The sequence below is a fragment of the Spodoptera frugiperda genome, chromosome 31, assembly GCF_023101765.2.
Source record: "Spodoptera frugiperda isolate SF20-4 chromosome 31, AGI-APGP_CSIRO_Sfru_2.0, whole genome shotgun sequence".
NCBI lineage: Eukaryota > Metazoa > Arthropoda > Insecta > Lepidoptera > Noctuidae > Spodoptera > Spodoptera frugiperda.
Genome location: NC_064242.1, coordinates 3,527,571 through 3,544,455, shown reverse-complemented (window position 1 = coordinate 3,544,455; position 16,885 = coordinate 3,527,571). Strand labels below are relative to the sequence as shown.

Sequence of the window (16,885 nt, the reverse complement as noted above, 5' to 3'; positions counted from 1 at the left end):
GTAAGTTCGTACACTTTCGTAGTGTTAGGTAGTGACGTAATAAAACACTTTTGGTCTAGTAAGTAAAAGTACGTTTATTTATTACCTAGGTATAGGTATTTATTATTAATAGTCTTGTATTATTCTTATAAGTACTCAGGCTACACCACAATACTTTGCCCTACCCAGTGATTAAATCCAGGGCAGGATAAGATATCTGGAACTGCAGACTACGGTTGTGGCTTAAAGTAGGAGTAGGAACCGGTAGTTTTTTGTCGGTAAGAGTCTGGTACTCTCTCTCGCCTCACCCATTGCGGCGAAGTCTTTGGATGATTTTTCCTCGTCGAAAAGGCCAGGTTTAATTTCTTTATTGGCATAGGTTTAATTACTTACTTTTATTTAAAGTAGGTAAGGTACTTATTGCCGCTCAGAGACATTTAATGATTACTTAAATTATTCTTTAGTAAAGATTTTGTATCGAAAAGAATAGCTGAGGGCAGGGTTAAGTAACCTTTAAATGACTCTGAGTACGGCGGTTAAAGTTAAAAGGATAAATAGGGCATCATGAAATAAAACAGAACATTTTAAAGTTTATTTTTATTGTTTTCTCAATACCTTTGCAAGGTTGGTAGTTAAGTGATAAACCGGTAAACAATACAGAATGGATCCTAAACTCTTTATTATTTTCTGTTCAATTGAAGTACACTGCGATTATGTCAACTGCAGTATAGGACGGAAAGCTTGTCCTTTTAGTTTATATTTTATTTATTTTATTAGATACATAAGTAAGTTAAGGGAGTGTTCAGAGAAAATGTTACTTATAATTAATAATTTCAAGAAATCTCGATCTACTTATTCGACATGTTCCTACTCGTATGTAGGTAAGCTTTTAGCATGATTCTATGGAATGAGTGTACCTACGTTTTCAAATAAACAGTTGAACATTACAATTGACATGTTACACACCACCTGTTTATAAGAAAATTGTCCGTAGAAATGACAAAACAATGCATAGTAGGTAATACCAAATCTTCACCCAACATATCGTCCAGTTCAATAACTATACACAAATAAAGACAAGCACAATTCATATTATAAGTAAGTAATCAATAATAAAAATGCAAGAACAATACACAATCAATAATTTGGCAATTTATTGAATTTAATAATCGGAAGCTCCAATTATTGAGCAATACTTAATTTTACAATTCAGGCCTTTGCCGATCTCTTTGATACCAGAACAGCGGAGTTAATACTACGTGGAAATAATAAATAGAAAGTATGTCTTCTGTCTAATAAAGTAAGAAGGGATAGGGTAATTATTTATTATTTATCATATTTATTACGAGTCCTTTACAAACCACTCGTTTTGTCATAAGAGTTGTCCACCATGCTTATAATAATGTCTTAGGAAGACAGAATAAATACTACAAATTGGCCAAATTAATAAAAATATTCAAAAAGCAATAAATATTATCATATCACACAATAATATCTATAAATTACATACTTAATAAATCGATGATTAACTTAATGATTCTAAATAAGTAATAATTAATTAATACTCAGGTATAAGGATAGCAAACGATTTTTTTTAATTAGATACGTCATTACAATCGTAAAATACATTCCCGTATTATATAATACCTACCTATCTACGTTTCGTATCAAATTTTAAATGATTTCTCCATGTACTTGATATATAAAAACTTGTTTGCTATAAAAAACTAATAATAACTAACAGAATTCTAGTCACAGTTAATTTTACTTCTATATTTATGAAAATATCTAGACAACAAGTTCATTTATTTTTGGTTTCTGATCATTTTGTATCGCAAATCACATTTTTTTAAACTTAAAATTAAAATTAATTGTCATGCCCTCCCATTGCTTAACAGTCCCACTTGTTGATTCACGTCAAGAAAATAAAATGTCCGAAATTGTTTAACGTTTTTTTTTTTACTTTTTTATTTATTTTCTTAATATTCGTCGCGTTCGTTCATTTTTAAAAGGTGCTTGATAAAATTTGTCGAATTGTGCAATCTGGGTGCAACGTCGGCAACCTTTCTTTCTCATGTTATTTTATACATTTTCAAGTATTCCAATGTTAAACTCTAACATTTTTTATCACACAGATCAAAACGGGTCCCAAAAATTTTATAAACCATGAGACAGAATAGTTTCCGCTCGATCAACGAGTGGTAATGAAGCGTTCGCCTAAATGAGTATGACCAGGTTCACACATCTTGGACATCCGATACAAGTAAAGACTCCTTAAACCCGCGTCACATGGTAGGTACCTACATGTTCCATTAACATAAATAACTTATTGTCTTAATACTAGAAGGAATGTTTTAATTTTTAAATGACGACGGTGTTTTGCTGTCCCAACCTATCATCGACGTAACGTACCAGTGACGAGGCCTATGGATCTTTAAATGCCAGGTTCCGAAGTATAGTGAACTCCGTATTTTGAGATCAGTTTCTAGGCTAGCGCCGGAGAACGCAGCAACGGCTACAGCTCTCGAATCTGACTGGAAGCGTGATGAGGCATCAGCTATATACGTATCAAAATGTAGGCAGACTTGTATGTAACGCCCAACAAGAAAGCCATTCGTTGTCATTATCAAGAAGTAGATACTAGGAGATTAAAAACGCTAACGGCTGAAAATTAATTATCGCAGAGGCCCTATGTATAGAAAGTCTAAGTGTGCTTGTACTCTGAGCCGGATTTATACCAATCATCAGGAGCCCTTGAAGTAGTTTGATTGGCTGAAGAGACGAGGGCTGGCACGACTGATATCGGCTCGTACAAACGCCACAACGGAGCTATCACTTGTCATATCGACTCGGGTCGGACCGAGAGCACTAGCCGCCCCATCTTAAAGCTACTACTAAAATTCTCTAGGCGATCAAAGATCGCAAGCTAAATTGATTTTATTCAAAAGTCTTAAAAAAATAAAATCTGCTAGTGATCAACTTTAACGCGTTAGCGGGGACGCAAAACGGCGCGCACCGTTCGGAAACGTTTCTCGAAGCCGAGCTTCGTGTACAGGGAGCGGGACGCGTCGTTCTCCGGACGAATGACGACGAAGGGTTTGTAGCCGCGGGCTGCCACCTCCTTGGTGAGACGGCGGGCCAAGTAGATCCCGTAGCCTTTCCTGCGGAATTCGGGCCTAGTTTGCATGGAGAACATAGCGCCGTAGTACGACTGCACCATCCAAGCAGCTAACTGTCCTTCGACGAATATTCCGTAAGCGGGCAGCTCGGCGACCAGCTTCTCGAACACTTCGCGGCATTCTATGTCGCTGGCCGGGTACAGGTCGTGAACGGCCTTCATGTGCTCGGGCTGCAAGCGAACTAACTCCACGTCCGGTGGCAATCTGAAACAGGTTTCATTAATATTAATAAAACTTGGAGGGTTAGTTGATAATCTAAGAACATAAAGAACTTTGCAGAGATGGAAAATTTATTATAGGACATTTTAAAGTTTTATACCCATCAGTACTGTCGTCTTGAGGTGGGTTATCACAGACGTAGACGTCGCCAGTAATCTTGTCGTGCGCTTCATAGTGCTTCTCGAAGCGGTTCACGATGGCTTCGTGAGTAAAGTTCAGGTACAATGGCTGGGTGAGGTCCAGGAGTATGTCCTCTGTCGTCAGCAGGTCCACCAGCTCCGCGCGCTCCGATGGACAAAATACTGTCACGCTTTCATATGTGGTTTTGTTCGGCTGGAAATGAAACGTTTAGACGATATTAAATAAAGGTTGTGACGTACGGAAGGACAGACAGACAGACATGACGAATCTATAAGGGGTCCGTTTTTTACCATTTGCCTACGGAACCCTAAAAAAATCTGGTTCAGGCGTCGCGTCGTGTCTTTAGTATCGGAGGGGCTATATAAAAATCGCCACTTTTGTGAACATTTTGAACCGTAATTTACATTGAAAACACTAATGACATGTAGTTTTCCTGTCCCAAAGTATCCTTTTACAAGTGATAATCCTCACAGAAGCACTATGTCATTTAGGTCATATAGGTAATTAGTCAACTAGGTCGCGTTAGCACTGAAAGCTTCTGGATTCAGTGGGGGGAGGGGGAGGGTTGTCGTTTCAATATCTGTTCCTGACACTCGCACAGTCGTACCTATGACGTGTCAACCGCATTCACAAGCGATACGTTTCAGCATTTTATCTGACAGTTTCGTTGTAAACATGTCTCGGTGAAAAATTTTCCATACAGGTATTTTTCAAGAAAATTTATTTCTAAAAGAGATTCCTAAATATCTGTTCTCACAAATTTTTCAGGTTTATGACTACCTAAATGTAGTAATACGACACATTAATTATCCGAAACTTCAAAGCGAGTCTTAAATAATAAAGACGTGCCAGTTTGAACTTTATTTTCACTTTACCTTAGAGATATTTTTTACTGAATTCAGATTATAATAACTTTAATAAAATATACCTAAATACTTCAAATATAGATCCACATATAAATCCTAAACACACACTACAAAGGGAATACGAGTAAAATATTAAAATCGTTCGGTTGTCAGGCGATTTGGGGGAAAGTTTGACGCAAGGAGACGCCTTTATTTTACGTTTACGACATCTTGTCTGGGCTGGGAGGCAATCAAAGTAGGTCTAGGTACCCTCCGTGTCTAAAATTAGATTCTGTCTGGAAAAGGTCAGAATATGTACCGAAAATTGACACAAATACGATCAAAGTTACTGCGAAATGGCCATTAATGATTAAAAGATATTAGATTTAGTACGTAGGTGGGTAAGTATAATTGGTATAGAATATCGGAGAGATGAAATGGATGGAATTTAATATTAATGTTTGTCTCGTTCTATTTTGAAGGACAATAAGGACAAGCGGACGAAAAGCGATTCAGATTAATTTCTAGCCTACCTTTTACCTTTACCTAGTAATTTTGCCCTCTCTGGTGGAAAAACACTCATTACATAAACACTTTTAGATTATGCACCAACAAATATGCGTAAAATGTACTCAGGTAATGTATATTCATGTCAAAAGCACTACATAGAAAATGTAATGGGTAATTTAAAACGTGGTCACACCTTAAACTAATGACGGCACATGAGACCGAAAGCAATTAATATACTATTAAAAGAATGGAGTAAAAATCCAACTATGATAGTTATAAATTACTTTTAATAGCAAAAAAGAGACAAGAAATATTTTTCATACTTTTATCTTTAATTACGTAATGGTATGTTTTGTCTGCCTCGTTGGTCGAGTGGTCGGAAGTGCGACTGGCGGATAAGGGGTCTCGGGTTCGATTCCCGGATCGGGCAAAGTATTACTAGGCTTTTTTCGGTTTATAGAAAATTTTTCAGTAGCAGCACGGAGTCTGAAATTGTGTCCAGTATATGACAATAGGCTCACCCCTTATTACATGGGACTTATAACACAAATGGTGAAAAGTGGGTGGACATTGTATACCGGCATTATATGCCGTAATGTGCACCTCTGCCTACCCCTTCGAGGATAAAAGACATGACGTTGCATATTACTTACCTACCACATAATGAGTGTATCTCAAAGATCGTACTTTGCTTAAAACGATTCTAGACACCATCTCTTCCAAAATGACTAAATAGAACTAAATCTAGATTTCAGTAGATAATCATGTACGCTCGACTACTCTACATAATGAAGAGGGCAACATAATCTGGGTATGGCCCCAAAGTCTTATGTAATAGAGTAGGTATTTGTTTGACGAAGGTAGCTATTATTTGGCTAGCTATCAAATGAGCCAAATGACGTAGCATTAAGCTTTGTTGTCCTAGTAATAGGAGGATACAGAGTACATTAAATTGCTACCATAGGGAAGATGGATTTTCCACTGTATCGTTTTGTTTTAAAGTTGAAAATCAATTGAAGGAACTTTATAGTTTAGGGTAGCTTGATATGCTGACGTGGGTCTGTTTCAATGCAAGGGAATTGCTTCTGTATTGACAGATTCATTTTTCTTTTTTAAAAGCCGTTACGTTAGAACTATCTATAGTAAAAAGCCCTTTTCTTAAGTGTGTATCAAGGTATTTTAAGTTATTTTTTTATTTCTTATCAACTCCAAATTCAGGCGAGATTAGAAATAAAGTTTTATCGTAATCTCAGCTTTAGTCTTGAACGTCGAAATATACGGTAATCCTCAATCATCCGTGCTTATAAATCGAAGGTAGGCTCTCGCCTAATACCATCGAGCAGTCAGGAAGAAAATTAATCCCTCATATTAGGCGTTTTAAGCAGATTAATTTATCTAAGCTTCTTAAAATACACGAATTATGGAAGGTTCAGTAAAAAAACAGTACCTCGATATTTTTTTACCAAGAAGATTGATTGTGTACAAAGCGTAAGAGTGCTTTTCCACCAGTGATGTGCTATGTAGCTATGCTATGAAGATGTAATAGCTAAGATATGAAACTATGTGACCGTTTCCACTGGTACTAAGCTATGTAGCTGTGCGAGGAAGATGCGCAGCTCGAGTATGCCATGTATCGATATCCATCCATAGCGCAAATCTATAGCACTAGTCTTTCCATATAAAATCAAAGTTTAGTTAAGTCCGTCCAGTGCTAAGCTATGTGTACCAATAAATATGATTGGTGGAAGTTAAACGTATCCGCAGCAACGTAGTAGAGCACATATCTGGTGGAAAAGCACTCATATGGAAGCACCCATATTGAGCGCCCAATAACAGTACCTAGATAAAAAAACCCAAGAAGGTTGGTTGTGTACAAACCGTAAAAAAATAACAAACAAACTTACTTTCGCATTCACTTTATCGTTAGGATTATGACATTAACATCAATATAGAAGGTACTTCTAAAGTCGAAATTAAGTAGGATCCTAGTAAACTGATTTAGTGAAGATCTTCTGAGTGGTCTAGTATTAGTTCTAAGTCATATGAGCGATCATTAAGTGCAAAGTTTTGGGTATGTGTGTGAACTTAATTATACCAGTTAGGTAATAGGGCTGCCTCCTATTATGTAGGACTAATTAACACTGAAATATGTTTATTAGTATAAGTCAGGAACACAGCTCAATATAGGCTCTCTCTTTAGTTCATAACATTAAAATAGCTGATTATTTAACACTAGCTATTTCAGTGCGGTTTCATCCGCTATGCTCGGCTTCTATCACCCATATCGTGATGTTTTATAGCCTGTAGCCTTCCTAGACAAGTGCACTATCTAACATAAAAATAATTATTAAAATTGAACCAGTAGTTCCGGAGATCAGCGCGTTCAAACAAACAAAGACTTCAGCTTTATATATTAAAGTATAGATTCAATGAAATATCTCTTTCTAGTAGATTCTCTAAATAAGATCTCCATTATCTAGTTCAAAAAAACTAAATAATAATATCAAAAATATTAGCCTTTTTATAACTGTCCTACTGCCAGATATATAGAGAAGGACTCAGGATAAGTCCCCAAGTTTGTTCAAAGTCGAATTTGCGATTTCAAACTTATAAATACAATGAATAGTTTATACATCTTTCTACCCTTTCAAAATCAAACAGACAAAGATTATTATATGTTTCAATATTCTTCTTTAAGCTCTTAGTGTATTTTTAAAAGACGTCGAGATTTTGCTTAGCAAAGAACCTCTTATGCAGACGTCCTCTTGAAACAGCTTACGTCACAACCTAAGTGATGTCTAGGAGGAGGGCGGGCGATGACAACTTAATGGTACAACACGATGGGTATTGGATTTCTTCTGCCCCTATTTAAGTAGGAAGGTAGTGGAATTTGTAAGTGAATAAGGGCTGTGTCGTCAATTGTGAAGTGCTAGAGGGTAGGTAATGGGTTTGAAAGTAGATAAATTAAATGGAAAATGTGTTTTGTATGCTTTGAAATACTGCTCATTGTTCTTAAACATTGAAACTTAAACTGATACAATTACGAATTAGAATTGAATAGTAGGTAACTTTACTACTTCGTATACATCAAAATCCAAGATTAAAAAGAATTTTAATATAAACATAGGCTTGTTGTATCTCTGAAATGACTGGACTTATGTTGACGGAACCTTTACTGGCAATTCTTTTATTAGTTAAAAGTCCGTAATTCACGCGAATAAAGCCGCGGGCATCAGCTAGATAGCATCCATAAAAATACCAAGCTTATTTTACCGAAAGTCAGCTTCACAAACATTGTAAAAAAACAACAAAAAGAAACTAATTTTCGTTTCGCAATATTTTCTCTTTTTCAATCCCTCACGGAGTTGCAGGCTGGCTTACAGTTAAATAATGCATGTAGTATGGCGTAGTTGCAAACACCGGTGACATAGCTCGTTAGTTGCTCACTGTGCTACCAATCCCTAGAGCCTACACAGAATACAGGTATAGAATGGAGTAGGCTTACAAATCTTTTGGTTAAAATGAAAAAAAAAACGCTACGAAAGTAAAAATGTTACCTAAAATTTGCATACCTATAAAATACATTTGGGAAAACTAAAGATAGTCCAATTGGTAATACTGATAGTTCTGGTTATCAAATAATATCCACTTGTAGCTCTGATTGGTTAGTTTATTCGAGCCGCGTTCCGATCATCGCTGATTGGCGGTCTCAATTTGATTACTTTAAACGTAAAGCAAACTCATACTAATGTTACTGAACATTTAAAATCCTGTGTTGGGAAACTTTTCTCTGTCTAAAATCATACATTTAAGAGTATACGTCAGATACAATACAATATGCCACACTATCCAATAAAGACTACGATTATGATGCAAATAATACAAGTGAATCTACAAAGACGAACTAACACCCACACTCACACAAACGAAACAAGGAAGTATCTATTAGCAGAATATCTAAAAAAAAAAAAACATAAACCTGACCTCCTTCACTATAGTATACTCTCGTACATAAATAAAAAAAAATGTCTTTCATGCACGGAAGTTCATTATACCTACAGCGTGTTCTTAAAAGTGAGCCTTTTATACTTATGCCGTGTTAGTAAGCAAACTCGCAAACGTCACGTCCCAGACTCATTTCCGTAGCACGTTTTATGGATTAAAATAGCAACAACCCTTAACCTTTTCGTTGAGTAATGACATTTTCGTTTATTCAGGCCTTAATGTTAATGTTTCGATATAATTAAAGTAATGTAGGACTGGCTTTATCTTTTATACAATTATGAGCATTATTTTTTGTTGGTTTAGAGATTATTTTTGTATGTAGTTTAGTGTGTTTTTTGGTTGGTACTTTAATTTTGATAGTATTATGAGATCTTTTATCATTTCGGTGTTTTTTTAGAGGCGTTACAAATGCGTTGCCGGCCTTTAGGGATTAGGAAGTCAAGGGTTGTTGGGGAATCGGAGATTGGGAAGAAGGGTAATTAGGCCTCCGGTACCCTTGCTCACACAACGAAACACAGGCGTTGTTTCATGTCAGTTTTCTATGAGGCCGTGGTATCACTTTGGTCGTACCGGCCCATTCTTGCCGAAGCACGTCTCTGCTACACTTAGGAGAGCCATACTTTCCGACCTTTTCTTGATTCCTACCAATTCTTATCTATGACTGAACCTATCTGAAACCAAAGTCCGACCTAATCTACGTTTGTAAACGTACCTACAAAACAAAACTTAACGGAAAAATTATCCTCACAATTTTTCCTCAATCTTCATAAAAATTACCTTTCAGTTTTCAGTGGGCGGCACGGCATAGGAAACTTTATCATTATTTTTCCAGAAGAAAAAAGAAAATTTCAAAAATAACATCTTAAGTTTATGTAAATTGATATTTCTTGTGTATTATTATACAGCGGGGAAAATAAGACGGTTCGTATTTTCTCTTACCTACTTTAATTTTAATCTCAAGCGAAGTAGTTGCTAAGGTACAAAAGGTCCACTTTTGAATAATTTAATGTAGGCCTTTGACGTCAAATGGACGAAAGTAGTTTCTGTTTTCAATTTCGGCCGCTCTTAGTAAAAGTAAATGAACATTCTTGGAGGTACTAGGGAGTAGTAAATTGACAATACTCTGTTTGGTATCGAAAAGTGCTTTAAGTTTACTGTTTGTAAGAGCTATTTTTGTTTGTTCTGTGAAAATGGGGGTTGTAGTTTTAATTGTGACAAATACTTTCTGATTTGTACTTACAATAGAAGGCTCTTAGATTGGGCTATTGTCTAGAGCCTATAGGCTTTCCAGGCAATTTATTTGCTAGGTAATTATAAAGTATCGTTTGGTGTCTAGAAAGCTATTACGTACTATTCAAGATAATGTAGTGTAGTAATATGTAGGGTAGTAATATACTACTAAATATAGTGCGCCAAACGAACAGACGGTTCACACGATTGTAAGCAATCGGCACCATCCATAGACACCAGAAAGAGTCAGAAGTATGTGGTCCGCCTTTTGGGAAGAGTGGATTTTGAAATTAGGCTTGGGGATTTGGTGATTGAAGATTGGGAGTCCAGAGATATGTATTAAAAGTTTAATAAATCATGTACTTACCGTACTAGTACAGCCGGGGAAATGTAGACAGATCGGGTCCTCGGGCCAATTCTTCGCTACATAAAAATGGAAGTCCCACACCTTGTTGTTTAGATATGTTTGAATCGTTTGATGAAACTAGAAATAGATTGAAAAAACATAATGTTATTTAGCAGACAAACAGATATAGTTTCATTTTAAAACATATTTGAGATAGAGAGAGCAGTACCCTTATAATCTATATGAAAACATTTAAAAACATGAAATTAAATTCGTAAAAGTCGTTGTTTTTCTGAAATGCAAGTATTTTATTTTGAGCCATTTTTATCGGTAAAAATTTCTCATAATTTCTATCGATTTACTGGACAAATATTAATGTTATTTTGTAGAACTTATCGGAAGTTGTTGGAATGGAAGAAGTTACTAACCATGTTTGCAATAACAGTAATGTTATTGTACTTTCATCAAAGTATTTTTATAAACAATAACTGATAAGATTACCTTTAGAGATTCAGGCATATACTGCACTAAGATATCGGCCACCGCTGGGAGCTCTTCTTCTGTAACCAATCGAAAGTTTTTCCCTTCGGGCACGATTTCCATCTCTGCAACAATACATTTGTAACTGTTATCATATCGTTTGAGTAAAATTGGAAAAGTGGGAATAGGTTTTCTGATAGTTGTTATAATAAAATGGCGGATAGAAATGATGAATATTCCAGATGTTGATAAATTGGCTGAGACGGGGCAGCAGCGGTAAGCGGGCCTCTTAAACTGCAATCTCCAATTTGATTGATTTTGATTGCCAAGAATAAAAATTACGGCTAATCCCTATTATCTAGAAATAGTCCATGTATTTTATAATTAATAAAATATTTTATTTAAACATCTTTGTTATTATTAAAATATTTTACTTTTTATGTTATAATATGGTTTTTTATTATTATTATTGATGAAGGGAAAGAGGTATGTAAGATGTAGCTGCCTGTATTTTACGTTTGTGCATAATAAACACTTAAAAAAATATTAAGAGAAAAGTAATATAACATTATAAAATGTTGTGTTTACAGCCATTTACATAACAATTTTGAGAGAACAATAAAACCAGACTCCTTTATTCTAAACTGCAACCATTCTAAACAACCTTTCAACAAATAAATGAAAGCACACAAGCATAAAGCGAAGTAAACAACTATAATTCACATTTAATGTTCTGTAAATAACTTGAACTTTAAACGAATGGTCACTTAGTTACTCGGGTTAATGTTCACGTTCACTGATATTTTCAGAATCGTCACAAACAAACATACATCGCTTCGATTATGTCGTTGACATTTACATAATCGTTGTGTGTTTAGATTAGAAGGACCGTTCTGTTATGTTATGTAATGTGACGTAACATCATGTTTGTCCTTTTAGTTACGTAGTTCAAACTGGGTTCAATGTTTGGGATATATAATATATGTCACTATCATTCTGCCATTTTTTTTGGGGGAATATCATCCAATGACTTCTTCCGTCTTGGCCTAGGCTAGAGAGAAGTGTGTTGTATCAGGAAGGGAGTATCATTACTCGTGAGTACTTTAGATCCATTTAATAGAAACTGGGGAGCAGCATAGCTTAAACTGGCGAGAAGCGCTGTTTAATTAATCTGGATCTTTGAAATTGTGATCTTTAAATCTGGTGTGCATAATAGAATATAGAATCACATAGTCTCATAGTTCAGCTGTTGACTGTCACAGGCGATTTGTTCCGATACTCAAACTCAAATCTCTCAAAATCAAGTAGGTAATCCACTTTTCAAATGTAATAGTAGGCCTAATAATAGAACCGAACCTATATTATTGTCTGTCCTATCATCTGTCTAATATTAGGTTCCATTCCAGGCTTCAGGCATTGTGTTAACAAGAATGCCATAACGCTTTTATTCATCCAGGAATGAGTCAAGAACCTTTATGCATACCTATTAGTCATATTAATCTAGTCTGAGAAAGAATAGGTACCGAAGATAATGGCCACTTAGAAAAAGCTGCGGAAAAAGTAAAAGACATACTCTTTTGTTTTTCCGTAGTACATTTTCACAAGTCAATTAGCCCACATTCCTTGTTTCTAAGAACTTGTGAATTATTAACTAACCTCTAATGATATCAGTATCGAATCAATAAAAGTACTTCTGCATGCATCGTGACACATAATGTACATGCCTATTATATAAGAGTTAAGTCATATTAAGAATGTTTTTCTTCGTTGGTCACACCACACGTATTATAGGACGCGGCAAAAACGTGAGAGTTCAAATACCTTTGAAAAAAGAACATATTTTATTTTTTATTTTGTGTTATATTGCTGGCTGGTTGTAGCCTGTGACTTGTAGTTTACCCCCAAAGAGGTTGTTAACTTAAGCTTGCTTTATCGCAATGGTAATCTGGCATTTTATATCTGAACAAGTAATATGGTTACAAAGGTCGTTGTTTGGAGGAAATAACTGCGAACACGCTACATTTACTATGTTTAGTTGTTTTGGTATGTTATATTTTATCACTATTTCATTAATTTCAAGTATAATACTTGATTAAAGTGTGGGAGAGCCATACTTCGGCACGAATGGGCTTGCTCCACAGGAGTGATACCACGGCCTCACAGAAAACCGACGTGAAACAACGCTTACGTTGTGTGAGTGAGGTTATCCCATAAAAAAAACACTATTAGTTTAAATATGACTACTGTATAATTATAAGGCTCATTCAATTAATCTAGTTCATCAGTAATACTGCGTACACCCTCATCGAATAACAGATTAACTACACGATAAAGAAAAGCAAACTTAATTCCTAGAGCTACATGAGAAAAGAAATGCGTAGCGTTGTAGTAAATGATAATGAGTTTGCTACGAACGGGCTACGATTACGTAGCGGCTACGGCTACGGCTACGGCTACGAGTTCCGGCAAGCGTAGCGTATAAGAAAAAAGTGGCTTTAGATTTGTAGCAGACATAATTATTCTGAGCTCGCTTTGATTAAACGAACAAAAGCCTTGAAATAGAAATCATCATCAGCCTGTTACGGCCTGTCGGTAAAGGTCCATTCTCATTCAAAAATAGAATGAGAATTAATCAGCACGTTTGCTCATAGCGGATTGGCGATTCCAAATTCATATTTTTTTATTTTTTTTCATTTTATATCTTTTGTTAGTATCTGATCAAAAATCAGGATGTTAGGTAAAACTTTTTTATGTAACAGGTTTATAATTTGGCAGTGGATTGGCGTAGGTTTGATGTTTATGTTAATAATGCCTCCTCTATACTTGCTATACTTCGTGTGTCATTCAACCAGCCACTATAGATGGGGGCCCAGTAAGGCTAATGCACGACCTGGAGCTGTGGACTACCTAGCGGGTCCCCGGGGTTCCGCCTCGAATTGCAGAAGTAAGAATGGTGTGGTTTTTAGTCATAAAGAGTCAGACACTCCCTTTGCCTCAGCCTTGGCGGAAGAAGCCATTGTATGATTTTTCGCACTCAAAAAAAAAAAAGATATGGGTTGCCAGGGCTTCGGCTCGAAGAGCAGGAGTAGGAACGAGGTGGTTTTTAGTCAGTAAGAGTGTGACACTTACTTTGTCTTACCCTAGGCGGATAAAAGTAATTGGATGATTATATCGCTTAAAAAATACTCGTCAATAAATAATGTCTGATGATATCTAAAAATTTGGAACAAGAGACCTAGTGTCGCATTCGAAACAGTTTTTAATAAAATAACAGAAACGTTGCATCGGTTGAATCGGCGATAAAATCTTGGAATGGAACGTGCAGGGTGAGCGGGATCCATGCCAGCGCACCACGAGTGTCGTTCAAAGTGGATTACTGAACGACAGCCAGATCTAATCTTGTTGCACTGTTTATTTTGTTAGCTTGTGGTTTTTTGTTGGTCTGTTTGTAGGATCACTTTTTTTTTAATAGGAACAAACAGGCTGACAAACAAACATTGTAAATACTTTTTTGGTGTAAGTATGTGTATTATGTATTGTATTATTTCAATATTACAAACAGACACTCCAATTACTAGTCTAACAGTCTAAAAACTTATTTACTAATCTAGATTAAAAATGGGTTATGTAGCTATAAAATACGAGTTTTTAGTTTAAAAATTACACATGTGCATTGTGAATAACAATTTAATATGTCTTAATATGATATGTCTATATACGAATCCAAACTTAATACGCCACTATTGAGAATAATTAAATGTAGTAGTGACCATACAATCAATGAAACCAGAATCCTTAGTACGAGTTTGTAATCGAAACGACAGCACGTTTGGCGCTCTGATTGGCCAGCTCAATAAACCAACCAATCAGAGAGCCGAACCTGCTTTCGTTACACAGAACTAAATATTGATGAATAAAAACAAATACAATGCTTACTGTACTTGATTGTACTGGCATTCTAACTAGCTCAATTAGAAAAAAAAACAAAAACCTTTAAAAAAAATAAAAGCTAACATGGTATCCGAACGAGGTCATATAAATTGACATGTAAACTCGATAGTAAACGTTGCATGTTGCACGACACCGAAATCACGCCACCAAGTACGTTACCATGTACCGGCTAACCGCAAATCGAATTACTAAAACCAACATAACTTGACCTATCAATATAGGAGAGTTTGTACACAACAAGAGGTCAGACTTAACTGGTGTTACTATTTGTCTGTATGGTCGAAATAACCAAAATACATGACCTATCAATATAGTGAAGTTTGTATACAATCAGAGTCCAGATTTAACGGGTTTGTACTATTTTGCTATCGGCATTGTAACCAATATAACGTGACCTATCAATGTAGGAAAGTTTGTAAGCAATCAGATGTCAGGTTTTACTGGACATTATTATTTTGCTATCGTCAAATAACTAATATAACTTGACCTATCAATGTAGGAAAGTTTGTACAGAATTAGAGGTCAGGTTTTACTGGACATGTAGTAAACTCGCAACTAAAAGACTGAAAACGTTTTGTAAAGTCGCTAAATGAAGTGCAATTTGCAAACGTCGAGTGTAACCTGCGCGAAACTCGTTAGTGACCTTGTTAGGGCGTTTAAAGTTATTTAGTACTTTTTAATGAAAGTAAGAACTGTTTTGTAATTGTATTTTTGTAATTATATGTGGTTTTTGAGATCACATTTAGGGCACCGAAGTGAAGCTGTAACTGTTTGTTTGATAACTCGAACTAGACGGCCATTTATGTACATAAATTATAATAATTATATTAGCAGATTCTAAAAAAAAATATCAATATTGGAAATAAAAAATTTAAGGTCTAATTTTTAAAGCTTTAAACATATTACACAACAATCATAAAAAGTTAAAAGTAACAAATTAAAAGTTTTTATTAAAAAAATAAATAAAAACAAAAATATCTGATAGAATGTTTCGTTCCCTCGTTCCGAGTTTGAATTTAAAAAAGGAAAACGTGAATCATTGTCGGAGCGTGAAGGGTTGTGGTTCGTTGCGAAAAAACACGTGTTGTGTCTATGGCTACAAAACATAAGTATAGGTACTCAGTGGCAGATTAATCAAACACGGGGCCCGTAGTAGCTTTTACTGGGGGGATCCTTAATTTTATAAAGTGGCCCTGGATCATGCTGTAATCTAAGTGTCTGTTTTATTAAAATACTTTCTAGATGCCATGCGATATCCGCAAAAAATATTAATTTTAGTTAAGTGTGGGAGAACTATGCTTCGTCGTGGGTTGGCTTGACCGAAGAAATATCACGGCCTCACAGAATACCGATGTGAAACAACGCTTGCGTGTTTCGTTGTGTGAGAGAGGTTTAGGTAGGCCCGTATTGTTTCGGATTTTCGTAGGCAGCGGCGATTGTTTACCATTAGGTGACCCGTCTAATCGTTTACCGGTTAATTTAATAAAAAATAAAATAAAAGGAAACTTTTATTCAGCTTGGCATTTATGGTCATACAAACTAAACGTGTATACAAAATTTCAATTCAATCGGTTGAAAATATTTGCTTCGTTTAGTAATTTTAAAACAGAGATGAGTTTATTCCGTAGGGCCCTTTTTGCGCGTGACCCATAGCAAATACTACTTTCTACGTAGTTAGCTAAGCTCTGTAGGTACCTAGCAAACGTATGAATATCAAAGTCCGTGATAACGAGGTCGGGCCGAATTATTGTGAAGTTTTATGGCTTATTCCGCTTTTAATGGGAATATGCAGACGTTATGGTGTGTTTGGCTTTATGTGGCAGTCTAGATATTTGACATTCAGGTCAAACAGCCATAGAATTCAGTTGAATGGTGGAAATACAGAACAACCATTAACATCTTCAATACGAAATATTTCTCACTGAATTGTATTCTAATTTGAGGATGAAGTAAGTCGGTGATTTTTCGAATTATTGTGTGTCAGCCTAATTTCTATTTAG

At 35.7% G+C, this 16,885-nt stretch overlaps 1 protein-coding gene across 1 annotated transcript in view; it reads right to left on the bottom strand.

The window, feature by feature from the left end:
* Positions 1 to 561: 561 nt before the first annotated feature.
* Positions 562 to 16,885, bottom strand: part of LOC118276066 (uncharacterized) — a 39,157-nt gene continuing 22,833 nt past the window's right edge. Inside the window, exons 2-5 of the mRNA XM_035594203.2 lie at positions 10,956 to 11,059; positions 10,476 to 10,592; positions 3,478 to 3,710; positions 562 to 3,362 (exon numbers count right to left, since the gene is read on the bottom strand). Of these exons, the coding sequence (XP_035450096.2) occupies positions 2,969 to 3,362; positions 3,478 to 3,710; positions 10,476 to 10,592; positions 10,956 to 11,059 (848 nt within the window). The 3' untranslated portion in view covers positions 562 to 2,968. The remainder of the gene's footprint in view (positions 3,363 to 3,477; positions 3,711 to 10,475; positions 10,593 to 10,955; positions 11,060 to 16,885) is intronic.